At 39.3% G+C, this 27,689-nt stretch overlaps 1 protein-coding gene across 2 annotated transcripts in view; it reads left to right on the top strand.

The window, feature by feature from the left end:
* Nucleotides 1-27,079, top strand: part of ARHGAP18 (Rho GTPase activating protein 18) — a 71,426-nt gene extending 44,347 nt beyond the window's left edge. The window contains exons 5-15 of one of the 2 annotated variants that reach the window (XM_083379940.1): nucleotides 1,420-1,574; nucleotides 4,224-4,389; nucleotides 7,466-7,557; nucleotides 9,184-9,261; nucleotides 11,095-11,254; nucleotides 15,328-15,410; nucleotides 16,540-16,746; nucleotides 18,577-18,741; nucleotides 22,933-23,057; nucleotides 24,871-24,932; nucleotides 26,635-27,079. In XM_083379940.1, coding sequence (XP_083236066.1) covers nucleotides 1,420-1,574; nucleotides 4,224-4,389; nucleotides 7,466-7,557; nucleotides 9,184-9,261; nucleotides 11,095-11,254; nucleotides 15,328-15,410; nucleotides 16,540-16,746; nucleotides 18,577-18,741; nucleotides 22,933-23,057; nucleotides 24,871-24,932; nucleotides 26,635-26,726 — 1,385 coding nt within the window. In that variant the 3' untranslated portion in view covers nucleotides 26,727-27,079. The remainder of the gene's footprint in view (nucleotides 1-1,419; nucleotides 1,575-4,223; nucleotides 4,390-7,465; nucleotides 7,558-9,183; nucleotides 9,262-11,094; nucleotides 11,255-15,327; nucleotides 15,411-16,539; nucleotides 16,747-18,576; nucleotides 18,742-22,932; nucleotides 23,058-24,870; nucleotides 24,933-26,634) is intronic. The other variant, XM_083379941.1, reaches the window with a different exon arrangement.
* The last annotated feature ends 610 nt before the right edge of the window (nucleotides 27,080-27,689 follow it).

The raw sequence follows: 27,689 nt of genomic DNA, 5'->3' as shown, positions 1-27,689 counted from the left end.
ATCTAACAAAATGTTGAAAATGAGAATAATATACTTCATGAAAATTCTGAAGACTCTGGGAGACTTCGCCAATGTGGAATAGCATGGAAATGGACTCTATGATAGCAGAGTAGCCAAAGTGTCAAACAGTCATTCTGCAACACCATTTTCTGTCTGGCCTGTCAGGAAGGACTGAAACCACAGTTAATCCTAAATTCCGTCCTGCTAGCACAAGGGTAGGCAACCTCGGCTCTTTTACTACTCATGGACTTCACCTCCCAGAATTCCTGAGTCAGCTACGCTGAGTCAGCTATGCTGACTCAGGAATTCTGGGAGTTGAAGTCAATGAGTCGTAAAAGAGCCGAGGTTGCCTACCCCTGTGCTAGATGGTCCAGAAGAACACACCAAAAGATCCAGAAGAATCTTTCCCATTTCTCCAATTCAGTTTTGAGTGTGGGACCTCATCCCAGACAGCCAAAGCATTTTCAGCACTATAGTTTGGCAAAAGCCCAGTTGAAATGCATCCAGATAATTAGTGTCATTCAAGGGCATTTAAAGCTGCAAGATCAAAGCTTCTGAATCATGTTTTCCAGAGACTTTAATTGTACAGCTCTCCCAAGTAAAGACTTGGAGCCCAGAAGGCTGATGCAATCTTCTGCAGGCAGCATAGTCAAAGCCTGTTCATGTATGAAAGCTTGTTTTCCACAGGTAGCATGTAGATAAGCAGGCAGCCTGGTGGTCAAGGACATCTTCTCTTTGTCTTAGCGTTCTAACTAGGTCAGACAGACAGAATGCTGGGTGTGCAAAGACCAGTTTAAAAGAGAAAATAGGATGTATATTTTTGTTTATTTATTTGTTTGAATGGCAACCCCCCCCCCCCAATGTTCTCTAAAATATGTCTATCCTTTGATAGCGAATTACTTCTCTGGGGAAGAAATTTATTGAGAATGGAGCAACCTGAAATTGAGTTCATGTGGGGGCTAAGAGAAAGCTAGGTAGTATGATGGATAGCCTCTGAAACAAACAGCTTAAAAGGCTTAAAAATGGGAAGTTATGATACATGAAAGTCTCATGTAAACCTGTAACAGATTGACTCATTATATTATTTGGTTGACTGACTTTTAAATCCAGTGCATCTTTTTGTTTCACTGAAAGGAGTGAGAACTCAAAAAAAGGTAGAGGGCAGAGAAGCAAATTCTGTTAATTTTCCTCTTCTATGCAATTTCCAATGTCACTTGCTTATTTGAATCTTTTCCTTTCATGAGATGGAATGTTCTATAAGGTAGACAAATCATTCAATATCACTCCATTCAATCCATTATTTAATTAGCTAAATAACACATTTTCTACTTTCCTTGGGCTAATATTGGTAAATTCATTATTTTAATGTATTTAACAAAAGAACCCTGTAGATAAATTTCTCTCCTCACCTACATTTAGCAGATGGACATATCGATAATTGTCCAAGAGAAGATTTGCCACCAGCTGAAACAGACATTAATTTGGAAATATCATTTTCTGAACAAGCAGTTAATCTCAAAAATAACTCTGTAACTGACGTGTTAAAAGACAAAGAAGATGACACTCTGCTTCCTGTAAGTGTTTATATGTGTATATGCATGTATTTAGTTTAATTTCCTTAATTTTGTAATTTTTCACCCATTTTCATCTATAATAATACATAGGTCAACTTGGATTTAAAAGAGGTGAAATGCTGTATCTTTCCTGTAGTCTAGCAGCCCTAACCATTTGGGCACCAGTGACTGATTCTGTGGAGAGAGTTTTTTCCGCAGACTAGAGGGGGTATAGTTTCGTATGCTCTCTGCATCCCTTGGATGGGTCTTCGCTTGTTTGCATGGCCCGGTTTCTCGCATGCTGTGGCCCGGTGCCAGTCCATTGACTAGAATAGGGCTTTTCAACCAGTGGTACGGGTACCACCTGCGGTACATTGGCACCTGGCAGGTGGTACAAAACCATCCTAGAAAAGTGGTAGCAGGGGAGGGGAATGAGCTGAACTGGTGGCAGCACTGCACAAGCCTGATCAAGAGTCGGCTGGAGATGCAGGGCTGTCAGGGCTCAGCGGAAGTGCCAAGATCAGCGCTTCTTCGGGGCTGTCAGGGCTTAGTGGATCAGCGCCAGGCTGCAGCTGGAGCTCGATGCTGATCCTGGCACTTTTGCTGAGCCTAGGCGACTGGTGTTGCCATATCCTAAAAGTGGTACAATTGCTGAAAAGGTTGAAAAGCCCTTGGGGACCCCTGCTGTAGCTCATTCACACATTATTCATGGGAGGAGGCATTTTGTCAATAAATCAACATCAGCTCCACCCATTTAGTTATTAGTACAAACCTTTGAATGAGGGAAGCCAACATGCACAAGAGTCATAGGATTATATCTAGGGTATTTTTGCAGACATCTGGGCACAGATGGTAGAAATGTAGCTTGAAAGGTCCCACAGTTAACTTGTTTGGTGAGAGACAAAGGAAAGAGCCATAGGCAACAAGCGCGATGGCAAAATATTACAGCACAGGTGCTGCTCATATTACTGGTAGCGGACCATTAGTTGAAAACCAGTAGTCGTGCTAAAGAATTTTTAGTTTGTTTTCTTTATAAAGTCATTTGGATAAATATGATAGAACTGTATTCTTCATTATTGTCACTGGTACGTTGAAGTGAAGGAACAGTTTCAGAATCATAAGCATTGTTTAAGATCAGCCCTTAAGTAAAAAATAAATGTTCTTTTTTTGTGTCTTCTGTGTGGAGATGTTTATTTGGAATCTGGATGGGGCAGAACAGGAGATTCCTCTTCCTTTTAACCTTTTAAAGAATGGCTCCAGTTTCCTCTCTTAACCAAGGTTATCGGGCCCAAATATTTTTGACTGCATGGGCTAACAATGAATTAAAGATTTTTATTTTAATAAATGCAGAAAAGGGGATACTTGGGAAGGAAGGTAACTGAATCAAGGTAGCAATTTTTTATCAGCAGACAATAGAATGTATGATTATGTCCCATGGGGTCATTGTCGAATCTTAGTGACCACATAGATAGATTTTCTCTATGAAGAATAGGAATAGAGGTAAAAAATAAAAGTAAAAATGCACAACTGAACAAAAAGCACTGCAAAGAAATAATCTATTGCTGATGCTTGCATTTTTGTTTTTCCTGCCAGCTGTATCTCACTGATTTCAATTTTCCCAAGGCTTTTGGACAGAGAAGGTTTGAGACCAGAAAGAAACCTGGTTCTTACTGTATTGTCCATTCTGCTTACAGTACTTACAGTAGATGTATCCAACTCAGACTGGGGGAAAAATAATATTGCTTCCTCAGCCTGTCATTGGAAGAGGACGGTGGTTTTTTAATTATAAAACATTTAAAGTTGCTAAACAACCTGTAGGATGCTAAATTTACCACAAATCTGCTTAAAGGTTATTAGTTAACTTCAATTGTTCCAGGTTGCATAACTGACACCAATTAAATTATAAATGGTGGGAACAAAGGAAAGGGAGGTTTCTAATCAGAGATTTATGAAATACAGTACGTGTATTATAATAAAAAACTGTAGCTCTCTTCAAGACAGCAATGTTTTTAAAGTAGGATTCCCATTTTTCCTTTCTCTGACCACAGTGCATTCCCATGGCAGCTCTGAAGGGCTCCACTTTGCACCAAGAGTGCATTTTCATTTAAGCAAACCCAAGAATGACTTCTGTTCAGATTTCCTAACTTCAAATGGGCTTCCAGATAGAGAAATTCTCTGCCACATTCAAGGCCCTCACCTGTTTTATTTTATTTTTTATTTTAATTCCATTTATATCCCACCCTTCTCCGAAGACTCAGGGCGGCTTACAAGCTTAGCAGTAGCCTTCATTCTATGTATATGCCTGCTTATTAGGGCTTTCACACACACACACCCAAGTGGCATTATTACAAAGTCAGCTTAATTGCCCCCAACAATCTGGGTCCTCATTTTACCTACCTCGGAAGGATGGAAGGCTGAGTCAACCTTGAGCCTGGTGGGATGCGAACCTGCACTACTTGCAGGCAGCTGGTGTTACTTAAGGAGGCATTAGCCCACTGCTCCACCAAGGCTCAATGTTCAAGGCAGTGTCCCAAAAGAATAAATACTTTTGCCTAAAGCCATGCCCTTTGCACTTCCAGAAATGTAGATTTAGTTCTAGTGTTTCCTGGGGTGTTTTTTTTAATGAAGTTGTTAAGGGTTCACATAACTGCATTACGTACATTTAAACAGAACTTCAGATTTCCGAAGGACAAAACAGGTACAACAAAAATTGGAGATCTTGCACCTCAGGATATGAAGAAAATCCACGCTTTGGCCCTGATTGAACTGACAGCTCTTTTTGACATACTTGGAATTGAACTGAAACCACAAAAAGCAGCAAAAATTAAAGTGAAAGGTGAGTTTGTTGAATTTTTGGTTTTGGTTTGTTTGTTTTGCAAAATGCGTGTTTGGATACCTATTTGAGTATTTTAATTTGTAAACATTGTCAGTGGAGGGGAACAATGAGAATAGGTCAGTTTGCATTGCATATACACTGAGAAATAAGAACGGAGTACTGTAGAAGGTCATTGTGCAATGGCAAATATTTTCCCCACTACCAGAAAAGCAAAGTGACACTTCCCTAACGAGTTGAGGGAGATATTTACTTTTTTCCCCATCTACGATATGCAAGGCTAAGGTGCTAGTTGGTGGAAAACCTTGGCTGAGATAAGCACATTTATATTCTGCTGATTTCCACTGTAGTATTAAATATGCTTAAATGTACTTAACCATAGCTGGATCAGACAGTAGGTAGGCTGCAGGATGACACTGAAGCTGTGCATTAAATAATAAATATCCTCAAGATGGAGGAGGTAATGTTTTATATTTGTTTTTGGCATAAGTTGATGTTTCCTGCCTGAAACCCATCTGGATGATCACTCTGTAATTAATCTGTTCTGTAAACTAGCTCTTTATGCTCTCTCTTGCTTCCCCATTCCCCTTTTTTACATTCACACTTTCTTTAAACAGTTTGTAGCCTTCAGAAGCTTTGAAAGTTTCTCAGGAAGGACTTTTTGATTGCTGAGAGCAGTCCCTTATGGCTGAGCTCATCAGGCAGGGATGAAATAACCATCTGAAAGGCTTAGCACTTGGAAGTTTTAGAAGAAGAAAAAAATCATTGATGATACAGAACAACATAAATAACTGCATGAATGTATTGTGGCCTAGTTACCTCTTGTTAGACCCATGCACGCTTCTGGATTGGTTACGGTTTTGCAGGACTGGCTTGTGTTTGTTTCCAGGCATTGGTGAATTCATCTGTCAAGCAATGCCATTTGATAGAGTCTTGGAAGTATGCCTTCTGAGTTGTGGCACCTCTGGAATAGCACCTCTCTGTTATCTGGAGTAGTGGGTGATCCATTTAATGACTACAACAGCTTACAACCAAAGTTCTGGGCTTACTTGCGATCATAAGTCGAGGACTATTTGTATGTCTATTCCCCTTTTATAATCATCTTTTCTTTTTCTGGTTTAATGTACCAAGCTTCTGTTTATAACTTATATGCCATCCAAAGTCATTGTTGGGTGGTCTTATATTATAAATTTTAAATTACAAACAATAAAACCCACTCAGCAACAGAGCTCATAGCCTCATTGGGATATGCAGACCCTTCACTATTACAAGATAAATGTAAAGGTTTCCCCTATCCAGTTGTATGTGATTCTAAGGGGCAGTGCTCATCTCTGTTTCTTAGCTGAGGAAGCCCAGCATTGTCTGAAAATACTTCTGTGGTCATGTGACTAGCATTTCCATGTTTTAGAGCCTTTAGTTGGGCTGGAGCTGAGGCAAGTAACGGGAGCTCACCCCGTCACGCAGCACTCGGCTCTTGAACCTGGGCTGTCAACTTTCCAGCTGACAAGCTCAGCGTCTTTAAGTGCTGAGCCATCGTGTTCCCTATTACAAAATACCAACCTATAAAAGAGATTGTATGCCTGTAGGCAGCATGTATCCAGAAATGCTTACTCAATGTTGATGTCGTCATTTAAGTTCTCCAGAGTTAATTTCAAGTTTTCTGTATGTCAGGGATATATAGTGGACAGTTTGAGAGAAGTTTGGATACCACAGTTTCAGAGTCTTCCAAAGTGAGTCATATGACTTCTTCACCTCACCTTTCATCTGATGGCCAACATACCCAAATTTCTTGTGGCGGCAAAGATGGATTTTTACCAGTGACCTGAGGCTATAGGATTGCAGCTTGAAACAGCCGTGAAATTAATTTTACAAAGGAAAATTAAAAGATAAAGCCTTTTGAAAGAGAAAAAAAGCAGTTTTTTTCATAACTTCTATAACTAGTTTCACTATTTTCTAACTTTGCCTTCTTAGATTTTTCTTTAATTTTGTATCTTTTATTTAGTCTCATATGTTGATGTACTCCTGCAGAGACAGGTGGATTAAAAACAAGTTTTATCCATTATCAGATCAACTTGATTCAGTCTGCCTGAATGAAGTCTCTCTCTCTCTCTCTCTCTCTCTCTGTGTGTGTGTGTGTGTGTGTACACCTCTGTTTGTGCGTGCTTCTGTATGAATATTCTACCTCAATTTGAATTTCAAGGCAGTGTTCAATAATTTCTTAAATGCAATGTTTTGTTAAAAAGAAATACACAATTAATTTTGAAATGATGGATTAAATAGATTAAAACAAGGAAAATGTTTTTGTTAGCTGCCATGAATTGAAACATGCTACCAGTTAATCAAATAGTTTCCTGTGCCAAAATATTCAGGAAGTAGTTCAGTAGAGATGCCAGGTTGGAACTAAATAAGTAAAAGCCACGCAGAGAGAGAGATCTGAGTACGTATGATTTTCATCTACTTGCAGAAAATAACTCTAGTAACACATTTTAGGAATGTTTCTAAAATATTTTCCCCGTGTTATAGTTACAGTGTATTTCATAATAAGTAAGTATAGGATTTTTTTGTTAATAATGATTGGAGATTTGTATTACTGATTTCTACTTAAGAAACTTTTTATTTGTTCCTGACTTTCATTTATGCTGACCTACCCACGCTTGGTAGATACATGGAAAAGCTTCAGGAAAATCAGCAGATGGACAGAATTGGATACGATCCTTCTTAATATTATCAATGATACTTCGATGTATATAAATAACTTCATATGTTCTGACGTCAATCTGTACAAAAGAAGTTTATGTATTTGAAATAATAGTCCATGCCTAATTCTAATTAATGATTTTTCCCCTCTTCCTTCTTAGCCCTTTGCCTGTGTTTATATGCAAAGTATTTTCCCTGCATATTTTCAGAAAATAACTTTTTCTTCTCTTTAACTGCATGTTTAGTGGGCTTTAGTCTTGATAAACGATCATTTTGTAATGGGACTGTACTGAAAGTAACTTTTGAAAATAAAAAGAAAATATTGTTTTAAAGTGCTTTCATATTACCACTTCATGAATCCTCCCCCCCGCCTTTTATACAGAATCTGGTCTTTTTGGTGTTCCACTCTTGGTTTTGCTAGAACATGATCAAAAGAGAGTTCCAGGTATCCGGACACCACTTATCTTTCAAAAAGTAAGTAGGCTGACTAGTGTCCTTTCACTGTACTTCCTTGAGCTTTGTTGATTGAACCCTGAAAGATACTGTATGTAATACTGATTTTCTTAAAAAAAATAGCTAATATTTTATTATCTAGCATAATGTTTTTATTAAGTATGGCATCTTCCCCTTTTTATGTCTGAAGCCTTGATAAAATTCTTTCTGCTCTCTGTAGATCAGTGGGCAGGTTAAATAAGTTATTCTTATTCTTACCTTCTTTTCTTGTATGCTCACACAATCATCAATTGTGTGTACAAATAATTGTGCCTTATTTGAGAATGATTTTCCCAGAATTTTTCAGACTAAACCAAAATCACACGCATGTTTCTTAACCTTTGTAGCACAAAAGAGTGGAGAAAAGTGGGGGCCCTCATCATCTTGCTTAAATAGCAAAGGGGAATTAGGGGGAAGGGACTTTTGCCCAGCTTAGGCTACAACACCAATTGTAGTCCTACCTGGACCATGGTGTCCAGGTGATGATAATACAATTTAGACACTATGTGATTAGATTACTGCAGTGTACTCTTATAGGACAATTGTTGAGAAAAATTCAGAAGTTGCAATTGATCCAAATGCAGCGATTAGACTGGCAGGACCATCTCACCACTGCAGAGTCACGCTGATTTTGATACCACTGCATCAACTATTAACAACCTCCAGGCCTAATTCAAAGTTGGCTGCTACTATAAAGCCATACATGGTCTAGCACCAGGTTACATCATACACTGCCTTGCCTTAGTTGGTTTGGGTACCTCAAGGACCCAATTGGCAGTCCCATTTCCCTGAATTATATGGATCTTGGGCAAATTGTGATCTTCTCTCTCAGCCTCCATTCCCCCCCTATGCTTTCCCTGGAGCTGCATATGATAATAATACATTCCTCAAGGCAATGAAAACATGCCTGTTTCATCATGCATTTGGCAGTAGTTGATTGACTATGGCAGGTATAAATGAAACAAAGAAGAAATTTGTAAACTGGCATCAAGTTAGATGCAATATCCAGAACTAATATAATCTGGGTAATACTCTTATTGTCTCTGTGTAAATATTTTATTTTTACCTGATACATCCACCCTGGGCTAATACCTAAAGATAAAAATTCTGCACTCAAGCCATTATTAGCAAGAAGCCTCATGGAGCAAACCTGTTGTGCAATTGACTAAATGCATTTGATTGAGTACATTTGAACTGAGATTCTCTTCTGCATATCAATGTTTTTTTCCATTGATTAATATCTATGCAAACAGATTTCTACTCCATCCCAATAAATTATTTTACCTGAGTCAGGAATGGGAAGGAGGCCAAAGCAGAAAGCAGGATATGAATTTCAGAAATCGATAAATAAAGTCCATATTCCGTGATGTGAGGTGGGTGAGGTATTAGCTCTTCTCCAAATTGATTCTGGATAAATGTCACTTTATGCACATGTGTCTTTAGGCTCTATTTAGCCTAAAGACATCCTGTAGTTGTGGTATTGCTAAAAAAAAAGAAGAAGCATGAAATAAGGGAGGCATATATGTTGAAATTCTTATGACAATAACAATCTTTTTACTGTTTCATGATATGTCTGGTTCCTGAGCTGTTTTCCATTTTTATGTTCAGCTCATTTCTCAGATAGAAGAGGGAAAACTGGAAACAGAAGGATTGCTTCGAATACCAGGAGTTGCTGCTAGAGTAAAGGTAAAATGGCCCTTCACCTTAGGAAAATAGTGCTGTGTTCTCTACCAGTGTTCTGTTCTTTGTTTATATTTGATAAGGTATGCTCAGTAGCAAGACTCAAACTCAGATCTTTCCGTAAACTTTTAACTTTTACCTATTCATTCTAAACGACATCGTGGAAGTGGGTAGAAGCTATAGAACAGATGGTTGCTTGTCAAAATTTATTTTGTGACTTTCAGAACTGACTTGTTCAAAACTATAGATATTATATGAAAATCAAGACCGTACACCTACATTCACACACACACACACACACACACACAAGCACAAGCACACAGATATATAAAATTACTTTTAAGGTGTTTCTGAATTAAATTAAGGAGTGGCGCTGAAGAAATCAATTCCCTGTCATTTTACTCAGATGTTGTCCTCTGTACTGTTGCTTTCTCCCTGGGTACACAAAGTTTTTGCAGTTGTTTTATTACTGCTTTTCTAATAACTCATCATCCTCTGTCATATTTTGAAACCAGTTTTATTTTTTTAGCTTTCTAAAATTCATAAAATGTGAACTCGAAACAAAAACTGCAAATTGGACAAGTAGGTTACGCAATTTAGAAATGCACGCACAATCTAAGGGGGTGAGTTATGGATTCTTGTTGACCTGGCAAATGGCTGAACTAAAACAAGATATGAAATGTGCATTTTATGCGGTGCTTTGAGGGAGGATCAGCAAGTAGCTTTGAGACAACATATTGAAAAAGGAGACATCAGGCAGAAGTTACTTCTCTTAGGCCACCCGAATTACATCCAAATCCCTTGTAAAATATTGTCAGAGGAGGATTTGATCTGGGATAAAGAAGACAGATAATATAATTGAGGTACTAGTATTCATAACATAGAAAGGTGTTTTATATCAGGTTGGAGCATTGCTCCATCTTGTCCCAATGGACTGTTTGTTTTGATAGTTAGGGCTTCAGGCAGGCATTTGTGCAAATTGCCCACAGGATGGAAAACTGTACACATGCCCTTTGGACTAAGATCAAAAGCCTCCTGCAAGACTTCTGCTAAAAGATACAGCTGCTGCTTGGAGCAGAATGTCACAAACATAAAATAAGCTTGGGCTGAAAAAGGGAACTGGAAGTCTTAAGAAGAGTTAGAAAAAAAGATAGGGACCAGCTATATCTCCAAAATCTGTCTCAAAATCTGTAATCAGGCACTTCAAAGTCTTGTCCCTGTTGTATGTGCAGTGGACTTTTGATATTGATGCTGTACCTAGTATCTTGTAGATTTAAACTTCCCCTGTGGAGATGCTATTTTTCTGGTCCCACCCATAACTTGCTTGCTGGGTGGCCTTGAAGAAGATACACCTAAGAGAATGTGGCCTGTTGATCACTCCTGTTCTAGAGTAGTACCAAAATCCATCCACATTTTAATTGTTTGAAATTTTAAGGAATGAATTCAGAAGTATCTCCACATAACTGATTTTAAATTTCAAAACAGAGTGTGTGTATTTTGTTGTTGTTGTTAACTAGAAGGATTTTTGGACAACCTTTTCCTCTTATGGACACCATTACTGTGAAGAAGAAAAGGCAAATCCACTATGCTTGAAATGAAAATCCAGTCTTGGTGCATATGGCATTGCATACACAAAAAACACAACATACATATTTTTAGTACAATGTTTGGAAAATCCTGGGAAGTATAGTGGTACGCTGATGTAGAAGAGGGGGGAAAAATGACACAGTTGGTTAGATTTTATGCACTATTTTTTCATGCAGGTTGTAAACTACAGTATTTTTAAATATGAAATGCTACCCTCAGCACTTGTGTGTTTCTTTCTCCTGTGTCACACAGAACCTTTGCCAAGAGCTAGAATCAAAATTTTACGAAGGGACTTTCAACTGGGACAGTGTCAAACAGCATGATGCAGCCAGCCTTTTAAAATTCTTCATCCGAGAATTGCCACAACCCTTATTCACTGTAGAGTACCTTAAGGCTTTCCAGGATGTGCAGAGTAAGTAGATTTTTTTTTTTGGTTTACCGTTAGGAGATTATGCAAAGTCACATGCTGAGCATACAAGATAAACATGGCTCAGCTCAGCCTATAAGATGCATAGATTAGGCAACCACCAAAACTAGTGTGTGCAGTTAATCTTTATAGCTCTCAGACTTCTAGTTTCTAAATGTCCACTGAAGGAATAGGCTTCGAAGCCAGCAGAATGATGTAAGAGATCAGTAAGCCAGTAGTAAGAGACTTCTGATTATTTGTTCCTTTTCCTCTGAAAGTCCAGTACCACATCCCAAATTGACCTCAGCGCTCTGCAGCAGATTAACAGGCAAAGTTAGGAGCTTCCAGAAGGAGGAATCATCATAAACGATCTTTCTCCTCGTTCTACTGTAAGGAGCCTCTGCTGAATTAGGGAGTGTCCTTCAATCAAAGAATATTAACTGTCCCATGAAATAGCAGCAAAATAAAACAAAAAACTCCCTACATCTGGAAACAGATGCACAGAATTATCTCTATTCATAAATGCCCCTTACTGGTTAGTATAGAATAGGCAGGGGCATTTGCCAAGTGCAATTGCAATTATAACTAATTGCAATACAAAATCTGCTACGTTATAAATTCTTGGAAATAACACAGAATTACAGATCCTAGCATCTCTTGACAAAATGTATGTTGGCTGGGGCTGCTGAGGGTTGTTGTAGTTATGAGTTGCTGGGGAGTCATAAGATGTTCTTACACTTCCTGTAGGAGGCCATTTAGGTTCCTTTTGAAAATGATAAATCTTTTAAGAAAAAGTTAAGATCAGGCAGCTGTAGGCTTTGAGCAATTCCGTAGTGATTTTTTTTTTTGCCCACCCCTTCTCTTGGCTACACATACCCTTGATGATTGCTGAGCCTTGTTCACAGTCCACAACTAATGTGATAGGATTTTCCAGATACTTCAGTTACTCACTAACACTGGAAATCTGTTTGCATTTTTTCCCTCCCTCCAGAGAAGGAGGTTCAAAGGAAGCTGGAATCCACATTCCAATGAGTTCATCTTGTATTTGTGGGTATTTTTTTCCCCATTGGAGAGAATTCTTCCCTTTCTCCCATTTAGTGCTTCCCTCAGCCTAATTAGGGACAAAGCCCTTCAGTGCAGTTTTGGATAATGGCATTCTCATACTGTTTATTGCCATGCAACTCTCTTGGGACTTTGTGGGATAACACACTTCACAATGTTTGCTAGAATGTCGTTTACAAGGTTTATCTGGCACTATGATAAACAGAAGGATTTTGGGCTTCCAAGTGCATTTATTAATATTTTTATTCATTCTTTACAACCATCTCTATAGGAAATCATTAGAGAAATTTACACAAATTAATGTGGATAAATGCATGGAATATGTTGGGTTAGGGGAAACTAGAAACAGATTTCTGGATTTTTTTAGTGCTCTTTGAGCTTGATTACTTGCTTCTAGATGTTTCATTACCTGACTAGGTAACATCATCAATGCTAGAAAGGATTTTAGTTTATGTTTATGGGAAGGGTTGTCAAGGTTGGTGGGGGTGCTGTTTTTTCCTGGCTTCCTTGAGTAGATTATTGTTTATTGCTTGATTGTTCAGTGTTAATCCATGCATATCTGGATGTTGATTGCTGGAGAGGAGATGTTCTGATGTTTTTTTTCTTAGCTCTTTTATTGTCTCTTTTGAATGCTGTGTAAGTATGGTTTATTTCTATGTGTCTGCTGATTTGTCTGAATACCAAGCTTTTAGGAATTTCCTAGCATTTTTGGATTTAGCTTGGTCTAAAATGCTATTGTTTAGTCTGTTGTGTTGTGAAATTAAGGACTTTTCGTTGTGTCTTCTGATTGCTACTTGGTGTTCTTGTATGTACTCTGCTAGTCTTCTGCCCATCTGTCCTACAAAGTGGATGTTACAATCCTTACACTGTATGTTGAAGAATGTAGATGATGCCTGTTTTTAATTTTTAGGCTACCAGGTCTTTTGGTTTACTTAAGATGTTTTAAAGAACTTTAGTTAGTTGTCTGTTGCAGTGATGCTGTACAGTTGTAATTGAATGTTGGTTATTTCTGAGATGTTTTTGATGTATGGTAGCATTAAGCACTTTTTCAGGAAGTTACATGGGTATCCATTTTGTTAGAAGATGTATAGTATAGATCAGGCATGTCAAACTTGCGATGTCAGATGATGTTGCATGACATTGTGACTTTTCCCCCATTTCCGGCAATGGGGTGGGCATGGTTTCTGTGTGACGCATCCGGCCTGCGGGCCGGCAGTTTGACATGCCTGGTATGGATGGTCTGTTTTCTTTTTTCTGGTTACTTCATTTTCATGTCTGTGCTCATCTAAATAACATTCTTACTCAGCTTCACTTGTGGGAGTTTGGGCTGTTACACCAAGGATTCCACAGTTCAATCCTGTGCTACATATATTCTCTTCTATTAAGAACAGATTTGATTTGCTTTTTTTGAGAACTAAAGTTAATTATTATTCACAGGAGACTGGAAGCTCTAGAGGCAGCATAGTCTTGGCCAGTTTGAAGGAGGATGTTGATTGGCTGAGGTGCTCTACTCTTAGCAGCTGGCTAGCCCAGAGTAAGTCGAGATTGATGCTTTCTGCAAATTCCAGATCCACAAAATTATATACACTACCTAATTTCTGAATCTGTTTGAGATCTACACTTTGTGGGAAAATCATGAGTTATTTTGGTAGTATGTTGAGAAATATTAACAAATGAGGAAGCAGGGGTGTGGCAGATCTTTTTATTTCTAGAGTTTCATGTTAGTTTTGGCTATGGATGCTATCTTTTTATTGCCTTATTGGCATTTGTTATATAAGGTTCTTTAGTGAATTAAAGGGAGACACTGAGTATTTGACATTAAGACATAGTTATTTGTTTACATTCATCTAAAACATTTGCACCATTCTGTCAGACTTAATCTATAGTGTGAGAAAAAAAAGCAATGAGTAAAAGCGTTTTTAAGGTTGATTTATATCTGATTCCCGCTGTCTGCATGACTGGTTTTCAGAACTTCATGGTTATCCTCATTGTTTGTACATGTAGATATTTTCTGTAATTGGTAAGGGCATTTACTGTGCGTATTTCATACAGACATTTTTCAAATTTGCGTAGTTTCTATCCTGAAAGCTAAGTTATACAGTACATAAAAATATTAAACAAAATACATGCTGAGAAAATTTTAAGCATCCTGAACACTGCTGATAATAGCATTGCTGTTGGTTCCAATGCTGATAGTTTAGCAGTCGTGCAGAAATTTGCTATTCCTGGATCTGCATCACAACTTATTTGGTATGTATTAATGCTAATAATTTGCTCAGGAAAGACCGCTGTATTTCACTGAGTATCATAAACTCCCTCCAATTCATATGCATAAATGATAGATATATCTGGGAAGGTGTTCTCTTTTATCACACATTTTTATATCAAGGAAGTATTGCCCCATGAAACAAAATAGCTAAAAGAGGTTGCCATTATTTGAGACCTCTTAAATCGCTTGGTACTTGAGTTATGAAAAACATGAATATGGAGCTTTTTGTCAATCCATTGTCATAATTTGAATCTTTCACAGCATTTCAGAAAGGTTTAATTAAATAATAAATAAATAAATAAATATAATTTTGTGTCCAGTAAGGTCATTGAAGGGACGCGGTGGCTCAGTGGGTTAGGACGCTGAGCTGCTCGATCAGATGGTTGGCAGTTTGGCGGGTCGAATCCCGAGTGCCGCGTAACAGAGTGAGCGCCTGTTACTCGTCCCAGCTTTTGCCAACCTAGCAGTTCGAAAGCACATAAAAATGCAAGTAGAAAAATAGGGACCACTACCGTGGGAAGGTAACAGCGTTCCGTGCACCTTTGGCGTCTAGTCATGCTGGCCACATGACCACGGAGATGACCTCGGACAAGCGCTGGCTCTTCGGCTTTGAAACGGAGATGAGCACCGGCCACTAGAGTCGGAAACGACTAGCACGCATGTACAGGGGAACCTTTACCTTTAGTGTCATTGAGGAAGATGCAAAATCATTCCAAAATTGATATATACTTGCACATTTCCTTGGCAGAGCTTCCAACCAAGAAACATCAGCTTCAAGCACTGAATCTTTTGGTTCTTCTTCTCCCGGAGGGAAATAGAGATACACTCAAGGTTAGACTGTTGCTCTTATTTTTAAGTATTAGAATTGGTAATTGATGATTCCAGAATAAAAGTTTACTTGTTAAATTAAAAAAAATGACTTCTGAGCAGCCAGGTCTGTTGCATGTTGCTCAGTGGGGATCAGAATGATTTTGGAGACATAATATTAAGATGTACAGTTTGGAATATGGAGATTCAGTAAACAAAAAAGAAAGTAACCTGATATTTTTTTGCCTACAAAGGAAATAATCAGGAAGGACAAGACAGAACCAATTATCTTAAAAGGTGGTAATTTTTTCCCCTTTCCATTCTCTTGTAGTAGAGAATCTTAAAAGGATAGTTCCAGCATGTATTTCCTATGTTGAGTTGTGGGATGAGGTGGGGGAAGTTATATTAAAATGGTCCTGCATTCTAGCTGCCATTGTTTGTTTTTTTTTGCATAACTCACCCAAGGGCTTCAGAGTGCAGCAGAATAATTGGCAAGCACATAGGCATTGCAAGGCCAGCATAAATAAAAAATTGGACAATCTGATAAGTGTGACAATTGCTGTGATTGGTTAACCCATATATTCTCTAGAACAGGAGTTTCAAACTCAATTTCATTGAGGGCCGCATCAGCATTGCGGTTGCCCTCAGGGGGCCGGATGGGTATGGCCAGGGTGGGCGTGGCCTACTGGGGGGCGTGGCTAGAGTGCGTATGGCCTACTGGGTGGGCATGGCCAGCTCTACATCATTCGCATCAAGGGTGCCTATGGGGGCCTGGGCAGGAGTGGGACAGATCTGAGGGTCTCTGGCAGAAGGAGGGTCTCTGGGCCAGGGCCAAGGCAGTGGGGGCCGTTCCCTCACTGTTTCCAGGATGGCTTCGCGGGCCACATGAAACCACTTCGTGGGCTGGATCCAGCCCCCGGGCCTTGTGTTTGACATGTCTGCTCTAGAACAAAAGCTCCTTTTGTCCCTCTGTTTGTCATATTACTAAAATAGTTAAACGTTTGATTTTGATGTTGGGCATCACATAGTGACACCACCAAAGAAGTGTACATGATGCACTCCATAGATGCAATTAGCCATCCTTTTTAAATAGGCTATTTGAATGCAAAGATTATCCATACAGCTACTTTTGACATGGTGCTCTTGTTCTTAGGTGCTGCTTGAATTTCTTCAAAGAGTGATCGATCTTCGAGATAAAAACAAGATGAACCTAAAGAATGTTGCCATGGTTATAACTCCAAACCTCTTCATGTTTCATGGCTTGGGTGCCAAGCCCACAGAACAAAGCGAGTTTGTTATGGCGGCTGGGACAGCAAATGTCATGCGCTTTATGATTAAATACCAGAACCTTCTTTGGACTGTAAGTTTACTTTTGTTAAAAAGTGACCGTTACTCTGAAAGAATCATCACAGAAGCAGTGGGCCACAATTTTTCTGTCTTGGAGACAATGCAGTTCCTTTTAAAATTCTATAAATGTTGCATTAATTATATGTGAGACTAAGGGAAAAGATGCCATTTTTCTTTTGATTTATATAAAGACCAAATGAACATCCATCCAAATTTAGAAACAGGTTGGTTTTATTTGTTACTATATTAATCAACAATCCAGAAAATAAAATAATCCAGTTTTATTTAATGCATAATCTATTTTCCCCCTGGAAACATTTACAAAATAATTTATTATGCACTGGGTTCTTTAATTTGATTATTCATTCTTCACATAATTCTTCCAATTTTGTAAACTGTTTTGTTTTTCACAGGAAACTATAACCTTATTAATTGAATTTAACATACTTTATATAGATGGTCCTTGATGAAAACAATCACATTTTTCATTCTAGAAATATACTCATGAAAAGTGTTTTGAAAAAAGACAGTCAGTGGCTGAATCCTTTTGCTTATGAGATTCTTTTTTTATTGAGTTTCATCATGATAGGAGTAGTTGCATTTGAGATTTAGAATAGAATAGAGCTGGAAGGGACCTTGGAGGTCTTCTAGTCCAGCCACTGCTCAAACAGGAGAACCTATACCATTTCAGACAAGTGACTCTTCTAGTCTCTTCTTAAAAATCTCCAGTGATGGAGCGCCCACAATTTCTGGAGGCAAGCTGTTCCACTGGTTAATTGTCCTCACTGTCAGGAAGTTTCTCCTTAATTCCAGGTGGCTTCTCTCTTTGATCAGTTTCCAGCCATTGTCCTGCCCTCTGGTGCTTTGGTGAATAACGTGACCCCTCTTCTTGGTGGCAGCCCCTCAAATACTGGAATACTGCTATCATGTCTCCCCTATTTCTTCTTTTCTTTAGACTAGCCAAACCCAAGTCCTGCAGCCGTTCTTCGTATGTATTAGTCTCTAGGCCTTTGATCATCTTAGTTGCTCTTCTCTGATTTTTTTCCAAACTCTAAACGTCTTTTTTGTGATATGATTGGCTGCAGTATTCCAGGTGTGGTCTTACTAGGATTTTATAAAGTGGTACTAATACTTCATGTGATCTTGATTTTGTGCCTCTGTTCATACAGCCTTGGTGGAGCAGTGGGCTAATGCCTCCTTAAGTAACACCAGCTGCCTGCAATTAGTGCAGGTTCGCATCCCACCAGGCTCAAGGTTGGCTCAGCCTTCCATCCTTCCGAGGTAGGTAAAATGAGGACCCAGATTGTTGGGGGCAATTAAGCTGACTTTGTAATAATGCCGCTTGGGGTGTGTGTGAAAGCCCTAATAAGCAGGCATATACATAGAATGAAGGCTACTGCTAAGCTTGTAAGCCGCCCTGAGTCTTCGGAGAAGGGCGGGATATAAATGGAATTAAAATAAAAAATAAAAAATAAAAAAATACAACCCAGGATTGTATTACCTTTTTTGTGGAATTGTGAATTGTACAGAAAGGCCAGGTGCAATTGTTTTAAGACACCATGACATCTGGAAACGAGGCTGTTGGCTAGAGGAGTTTGGGTTACTACATAAGGCAGATTCTTTGTACTTAATATAGAATATATATCATTCCACTGTGTGTAGGAATTTGAGCCTGAAATAATACATTTCATTTTAAATAGGAAACTTCCCTGGTACTGAACATAAATGCATCTGCTGTTCATTTTTAGTTGCTTTATTATTGGAAAACTTCCAACAGATGTTTACCAGTGTCTTAAGGGAGCAATAGTAATGTTGCAATAAAACATGCTGTCTGTCTGCATAGATTCCTACGTTTCTTGTGAACCAAGTAAGAAAGCAGAATGCTGAAAGTCAGAAAAAGGAGCGAAAGGACAAAGCCATGAGGAAACTTCTGAAAAAAATGGCCTATGACCGAGAAAAGCATGAGAAGCAAGATAAAAGTATCGGCGATCAAAAGAGCGGCAATGAGGTAAGCAAACACCTTTTAACAAAAATCCAGTTCCCACTTCAGCTGGACTCAGGTGGACTTGACCAGGGCTCCTCAACATTTTGGCAACACTAAGCTTTGTTGGCTGAGGAATTTTGGGAGTTGAAGTCCGTGCTGGTAGTGACCTATAAAGCCCTACATGGCATGGGTCTGGAGTACCTTAGGGAGCACCTGCGGCCGGCGTCAACTTCCCTCCGCCCAGTGTGCTCCCACAGAGAGTGCCTCCTCAGGGTGCCACCGGTCAGAGAATGCCGACTGATGGCCCCCAGGGGGAGGGCGTTCTCTGTGGGTGCGCCTGACCTTTGGAACCATTTACCGGTTGAGCTCCGGATGGCTCCTGACCTTCGCTCTTTCCGACGTGATCTAAAAACCTATTTGTTTGAACAAGCCGGCCTGGTCTGATGGGTTTGGGGTTTTAATTATTGTTTTTAAGTAATTTATTTATTGTATTTGGGCACTATGGTTTAATCTGTTTTTAATTTTTGTATTTTTGGTATTTATTGCCCTGTTCACTGCCCTGAGTCCTTCGGGAGATTAAATTAAATAAATTAAATAAATAAATAAATAAATAAGCCTTAAAGTTGGCAAAGTTGAGGACCCCTGGACTAGACCTCTGGAGCAAAAAAAGTTGTACCTCTTTGGAGTATCTCATGTATTTAACCTGTAGAAGTTGCCTGTAGTAAATTGTAGGAAAATTGCCTGAGATTGCGGTTGCTCTTACTGGAACCCTCTCAGTCGTACCTGTGCACTTCCTTACATTTTTTAAGAGTTCAAATTGCCATCCTAAACTGAACAAAGAAGGGAAACTAATCCTTACCTTGTGAGCAGTTGTAGTACTGGCACAATTGGAAGTTATGAAATTGGGGAAATGTTGGTATAATCTGCTTGTAGCTGAAAGAATTATACAGCTACCCAGGACACAATAAGTCTTTTTATTTCTCAACCATGCTATTCGGGTTAAAGATTAAACTATTAGTACAGTCCCAAATCAGTATTAAATACTTAAAATATAGTCATTGCAAACATAACTGTATGTTCTAAGCAAACTTCAATTTTCTTTAGCTGTCCAGTCATCTTTAAAAATCAAAACTGTTGCTAGAATATATACTTTTAAAAAAAAATCTGGATAGTTTTAGATAATGATATCTATTAAAATATCAACATGCTATTAACATGATGCATAACAAAAAACCAGCCAAATATAAATGTATTTATTATTCTGAATATAGATTTCCTTTCAATTATTCCACATTTTCTAACTGGATATTTATAATCTTAGTGGACGGGAGCCATCTTGTGGACACATTTAGAATTGAGCATTTTTTTTTCTATTGAAAACAAATTAGTCTTTCACTGTGATGGAAATAGTCATTTTTGATTCTGTGGACCCAGAACAGGAGTGGATAGTCTGATAGTCCCAGTTACATAGCCATTTAATGGTGTTTAAAGCCCTACATGGCAGGGGTCCGGAGTACCTTAGGGAACACCTGCTGCCGGCGTCAACTTCCCTTCGCCCTGTGCGTTCCCACAGAGAGGGACTCCTCAGGGTGCCACCGGTCAGAGAATATAGATTGGTGGCCCCCAGGGGGAGATCTTTCTCTGTGGGCGCCCCGGAGCTATGGAACCAGTTACCGGTTGAGCTCCGGACGGCGCCCGATCTTCGCTCCTTTCGCCGCGATCTGAAAACATACCTGTTTGAACAAGCCGGCCTGGCCTGAGGGGGGATTGGTGGGGTTTTTTACTATCATTTTATTGGGGTTTTTATTAATGTACCAACTGTTTTTATGGGCATGTATTTAATTACCTTTTAATTTTTGTAACTCTGTGTTTTATTCTTGCCCTGTACACCGCCCTGAGTCCTTCGGGAGAAGGGCGGTATAGAAATATTAATAAATTAAAAATTAAATTAAATTTTATGGCCCCCAGCTGTGGTCTTCAATTATTATTAAAAGTTTGCTTAATTGTTTCAAACATTCTCCCAATTTAAGAGAAAACGTAGCAGCAATCCCAACTGTCCATGTCTGCATGTTCTGGTCCTACCCCCTTTACATCATCTTCCCTTTGTTTGGCTCTCACTTTCCTAAAACATATTAGGCAGGGGTCTTGACAACTCAAAGTTGGCCCACCCAGGTGAGAGAAAGATACATACTGGGACATAATGTAAATTTGCATGTTTCTCTGTTGTTTGAAACGTATGATTCTGTTATTGCGTTCCTCTCTCTTAATTCAAAGACAATTTGAAACTCCATGTTTTGACTTCTGTCCTCTGCATTTCTGCTATGTTGTAATAACATTTCTGTTTTCCTATATAGGTAGTTCTCAAGTTACAACCATTCATTCAGCAAGGGTTCAAAGTTATGGTAGTGCTTAACAAATGGTACTTACACCCAGTCTCCATAGTTATGGCTGCTGCTAATGCCTCTGTGATCATATGATCACAATTCTGGCACTTGGCAACTTGCCTGCACTTAACAATCTTGGGAATACCTCAACGCTTCCTACCTGCCTATCTCCCCCCTCCCTCATTTCTGCCCTTTTGGCCGCTTTGCAGAGTAGTACTTAGTGGTGGCGGCAACAGGGCTGTAATAGAGGCTGGGGCCTTTGCTCTACTTCAGTCCCAGAGCTACCACTGCTGAAAAATGCTGCCTCAAGCCCCATCCTGTGGCCAGCCGTCACGGCATCATACTGCCAAGCCCCAGCCATCCCACTACCCTGTGCTATGCACGCCCTGCTACACCTAGCTGCTCTTTGCCTTATTTCTTCTGATGCCAGTGAGGAACACCTGGCCTGGCCCTATGCAAGGCAGCTGCTGTTTGTGCCAGGTTTTCTTTCCAAGGCTGCTCGTGCCACTTCCAAATAGAAGAAAAAGGGGACCAGGCCTGGCACACCTCAGCTGTGGGGAAAAGATGGCTACGTTGACCTGGGGGCAGCAGGGCTGGCAGGATGTCAGGGTGAGCAAGTGCAGGGCGGCAAGAGCTGGGTGGGTGATAGAGTGAGCTGAGCGTAAGGCAGAAGGGCCAGCAGGGCAGAGACAGTATAGTGCAGAGGTAGGCAACCTCGGCTCTTTGATGACTCATGGACTTCAATTCCCAGAATTCCTGAGTCAGCATAGCATAGCTGACTCAGGAATTCTGGGAGTTGAAGTCCATGAGTCATCAAAGAGCCGAGGTTGCCTACCCCTGGTATAGTGCAAGGTGATCAAAGGGCAGAGATGGGGAGACATAGGCAGGTGGGGCAGCTGTGAAGTGTAAGCAGTCCCTTATCTTACAAGGCCTGAGGCTGGGAGGGAATGACTAGGATTGGGATGGGTCCTTGCCTAACAACCAGTGGGATTCAGTTAATGACAGCAGTAGGGACCGCTGGCTTTGCTGTTGCCTAGCAATGTGTCACGTGACACGGTGTTGTACAATTATATCGCTTAGTGGAATTTCTGAGTAGGATATTCCAGTCCCAATTAGTGCTGTAACTCAAAAAGACTACCTATATCTTTAAACCATTAAAATATCTAGATTACACCTGTTCCAGTGCTTGCTTTCACATTCTGACATGTGGAACCAGGATGAAAGTAGTGCGCAGTGATTCTTTATAGTTATGCCCTGTATCTTACATTTGTATAAAATGCTGTGTGGCACATGTTGAAATTTAAACAGTGGGTTTCTTTTTTACTTGGATATAAGATAACCTCTTTCTGAATATGAAATTTGAAATCACACATTGTTTGATATTTTGGAATTATTATACTCTATCAGAAGGGGAAATGGCATTTGGTTAGAAAATTAAAACTTGATCCACAAGTGCTTTTTAAGAGTGTAATATACTGAAATGAAGGATTCCCGCCCCCCCTTCATTACAGAACAGGACTTATTAATATATAAATGTGTTAGCTCAAATGCAGGTTCTTAATATGTAGCTTCTAAATTGGTGGTTAGAAATCCATCATCCTATTTGTGAATAAGTATGTTCCATTGCTCTGAAAAAGAGAATTTAAAAATATTTGAATTTTGGTAAATTGCACTATAGATGAGGAAACAGATAGCTTCTGCTTTTCATAGGACAAAATGCCAGATTTGAGCATTCAATCTGCAGTATGCTCATTCACTCTGCACAGATTTGGAAAACCTTCTGAAAGCCAGCTGCAAGGTGCTGTGTTCCAATTTTATTATTGTATTGCAGGCCGATATTCCAGAGGGAGTAATACGGGTTCAAGCACCTCATCTTTCCAAAGTTTCCATGGCAATTCAGCTAACGGGAGAGCTAAAAGCTGGTGATATCATTGCCAGGTTCCTCAGCCAGAAAAGGTACAAGCCTGTCTGCCTTTCTCTCTCCGTCTACTAAGCCCACCATTTTATGAAATGTTAATTTTGAATTCTGCCACAGGAGGGGATGGACTGAGGTAATGAATTTTCTTCAGAGGATCAATGACTGACCTTGCAAGTAAGGCAAAAAAAAAATCAATAAAAAGAAACTTTTTTAAAAAACCAACAGTTGTATGGTCAGTAGTTCATCTAAGGAGGCTGTTGGCACGGCATGTGGAAGGAATCACCAAGCACTGTAGGACCTCATCTATATTTAAAATGTTACCTGGCTGAAGAATTGCACCAATGTTGCTGAGCTGTTTTTTCTGCATAGCATTAATGAAAAGAGGATGCTGAGATTTTTTTTAACCCCTTAAGAATAATTCTGCCAATGCAAAACAGATTTTGAATTAATTTTCACTTGTGATGAGTTCATGCAGGCATTTGAATCCAGATGTTCCACTATAGAAACAGGAGACTTTCCTTCTTGCCCTGGTCTGTTGATACCCACACTTTTAAAGGGGGACTGTGGAATCCCCAATAATGCTCCGCTTTTCTCCTGGGAAACATGAGAAGGACCTCTTTACATGCAGTGGGATCTTTTGATCTACACTCCTTATTTTATGGAAGAGTTACTTCATCACAGGGTGTCAGGTTGCTCTCGTGAATATACAGCGTTCATTTCTAGTGTCTCTTAGATCTTTAAATTGCTGCATAACCTGAAATATTACAAGATTCCCAAGAGTATAAATAATAATCTGCTCTCCAGGATTTAACTATGCAGTTCCATTGCTGGTTTTGTAAAATGGAAGTGGACGACCTGCTTCATTTCTGAAACAAGGCAGCCAAGCTTGCTTTAGCATAAAATCTGGCATGTGTATAGGTAGCCCTGAGGTACAGGTGGTTCTTACTTAGTGATCACAACTGGGACTGGCAATTCTGTTGCTAAGTCTCATGGTCATTAAGTGAGACATCATATGCCCACGACCGACTTACAACCTCACTTTGGCCATGGTCATTAAATGAACCCCTTGGGGTGTTTAAGTGAGACATCTGTGACTATAACTTGCAATTTTACTGCTGTCAACTCTATTGATTCTGCTTGTTGAAAGTTGGCTGTAAATGTGCAAATGACAATCACGCGACAGTTGTAGATATCCACAAATTGGGAATCATGCGAATGCAGGAATACTTCAGATAATAATAATAATAATAATAATAATAATAATAATAATAATAATAATAATAATAATAATAATTAATAATAATAATAAGTTGGAAGGGACCTTGGAGGTCATCTAGTCCAACCCCCTGCTAAGGCAGGAAACCCTATACCATTTCAGACCTTCAAAGGCCATTAAATGAGGCAGTCATTAAGTATAAAAGATGACTTGCCCTTTCAATTTCTCAAAACAATTTCAGAACATACACTATAATGCTGGAAGTATGTAAATAAACATGAATATAAATTAATTGCATTTGTGTCAAATAATGATATCCAGTCAAAAAGTAGCAATAAAATATCCTGGGTATTTTCTTTTCCAAAAAAAGGCAGATGATTACTTCTTTGTAAATATATGGATTTTTTTTCAGCTGATTTTCCTCTCTTGTAATTCAAGGTAGCAAACAGCTTCTTTTCCCATAATCATTCAAGTGTGATGTGTTATTGCAGTAAGTTAACAGATGGGAAAAAAATAATTTTAGTGCAGTTGCAAACTCTGAGCCAGCAGGCCATTTTCTGGTGTACACTAGTAGTTTTCAGTTGGAAATTATTTGGGATAATGACTGATCATTTTCTTAACTTTTATTTTGCCAGTGGAAATGTACAAGGTTTGAAGAAAGAAGAGCTGTTTTTACATGAAGTAGGAGGAAATATTGGTAAGGCTGTTAACTTTGCTTAGTTACAAAGGTCAAATCGGGTGGTTTATTTGTCCTTCCTTACCAGATTATTTAGAATCATTGAGGCAGAAGTGACACCCTGCTCAGTGCAAGAATTCAAAATAAAGCATTCCTGACATGCTGCTATTTAACTTCTACTTCAATATATTTGGGGAATGGTCATCCATTCTTGTTCTGGGCAATTAATTTCATTAACCAATTGTTTCTACTGTTAAGATCCCCTTCCCTAATATTCAGGAAATCATGTGCTTTCCTGTCAACTCTCCATGGAAATTAAACCTATCAAGAGCCATGCTAAAACCTTTTTCTTGATGGACACATAAGCACTTAAATGACAGTACTGTAGGTATATGATTGCACAACTTTAATCTTGCCCATGATATTAGCTGGTTCCAGAAAGATGAGCCTGTGGGAATCTAAACTACGACAAGCTGTTGTGGTTTGTCACATGACTTTGTTCAGAGGTGGGTAAGGCCAAGGGTTGTGTTGTGACCCCGACCCTGGAGGGTGCTTTATCATGGCATACTGACTCGGAGGATGAGTTGGAGGAGGAGGAAGCTGGCATGAGCGGCGTGCCGGAGGGGCCGACTTCCTTGGTGAGTCTGTGGCTGATGTGCCTATGGACCCTAGCCAAACAGAGGGGGAGGCAGAACAGCAGGCAGAGGCCGGCAGCACCGAGGAAGAGCCCCTTTTGGATGCAAGGGAGAGACGTAGAATACGTCGTCAACAACAGCAGCAATTGTTGCAACGTCCCAAGAGGTGTGGCCAGGAGACGTAGGGCCACACCCTACAGAGTATAAAAGGGGTGTGGCTGCGCAGGACAGGCATGGTGGACAATTTGTTGGCGTTTGAGTTTTGTAGCGTGACTGCGTGTCTGTATCTAGGCTCTGAAGCTGCTGGCCATCTGCCAAGAACCTGGGAACATGGCCCGGTAATTACAACATTGCTGTCTGATATAAACTTTGGAGAGAGTTAACTGTTAGAAGTCCGATTTTCATTTGTTCAGCTTATGTTTGGCTTCTGTTGGACTTTTGAGCCTCTATGAGGCTCCTCAGTGGGAGAGGACAGAACAGGTTGATTTTATGTATCTGTAAGGCTCTATCCCCAGCAAGGACCCTGTATGAACATTGCAGTATGTAAAAAAAAAAGGACTTTTGTAGAATTTTATTTTCGGTTCCTGTATTATTCAGCAGGGAAGAAATGTTTATGGATTAGGATTCTGCTTCCCTGAGCAAATAGTTTTAGCTCCTGGACAATGGGGTAAACAGGGATCATTATACCATCTGGAGAAAGCATGCATAGAGTGCGAAGGGGAGATTCCCAGTCTACTTATTGAGGAATATTGCACATGCCACAATTGTTTTGAAAAAGTGGCTAGGGGCTGGTGTAGTCATGGCAATTCTCCGTGTACGGCAAAGTGACTTAAATGCTTCCATTTCAGAATCAGGCAGGAGTATCAACCAGAGTTAAGCATCCCTTAAAAGTGGAATAATTGCATTAAAATGTTTCACTTATATAGCGTGAGAGATTGAAGTTACAGTCCAAGTTGGTGTCTTGCCTGATTTGTGACTTTGACAGAAATAAGATCCACCCTGCTCAGTGAAATTTCCTCTTAAGAAAATCATTCATTGAAATTCTTATTTGGTATTTTAAGTGTTTGTATAATATGTTTCTATGACAGGTGAACGATGCCTAGATGATGACACTTTCATGAAGGACTTATATCAGCTGAACCCAAATGCCGAATGGATTATAAAATCAAAAAATGGCTGAAGTTCTGAATTTATAAAGAGACTGCAACACTATAATATATTCAGATGCAGCAGAATCAAAGGACGTTGAATTCACTTGAGACTTAGATGTGTTTCACCATTGAAGAGTATCGTGCTACAGAGTTAGCCTTCTGCTTCTCTTAAGTAAAGGAGAACTACTGCAGCAAAATTAATAGGACAGAAAGCTTTGTGTTCTCACTGATTTTGTTGTAAGGGACTGAATCTGCAGTTCTTGTTATAAACACCACTGTGCCTTTGGTATGGTCCACTGGATTATTATTTTCTTCAGGTCGCTCGTGATAGAGCCAGCACCAATTTTCTTAATAAAGACATTTATTTAAAAAAATAATAAAAGTATTTCTTCATTGGTTCAGAACATCCTCAACTGTACTTTTCTGTCATAGGATGGATATGATGTGGTGGTGTAATAGGCACTATTAACATTAAGCAGGCATCTATTTGTTTATTCTAGTTCAGTAACCAGCTATCTCCAGGAATATATTTATTGAACATAATGTGAATGATTTGATATAGATTTCTTTATTGGGCGATACTTCCCAATAAAATAAAATGTCAGGAAAGTGAAGAATTGCAAGAAGCCATGTCTCTTCTTTTTTCTGTACATCAAAGGTAATCCTGAGGAGTTATCTATCATCTTTTAACACTAATGAGTTTCATTTTTTTAAAAAAAGAAAATAATTACCCCATCAATGTTTGTTTAATAAACATAAGACAATGTAAGATGTAATATGCAATCATGATCAGGTATTCACATGTAGCAATTTAGACCTATCAATGAATGCTCAGAATGCTTCAAGTGCACTGGATATTCATCTCACTCAGTTTTTCATGGGTGGCTAAGAATTCTGGGATTTGTATAGTCCATTTTTAGTGACCACAACTGGGACAATATAGTCCTCATTTAGCGACCATTTAACTTGGTTGTTAGGTGAAGAGATCACTA

Source organism: Vipera ursinii, assembly GCF_947247035.1.
Source record: "Vipera ursinii genome assembly, chromosome: 1".
In the NCBI taxonomy this organism is placed as follows: Eukaryota; Metazoa; Chordata; class Lepidosauria; order Squamata; family Viperidae; genus Vipera; species Vipera ursinii.
This window is presented reverse-complemented; position numbering and strand designations above follow the sequence as displayed.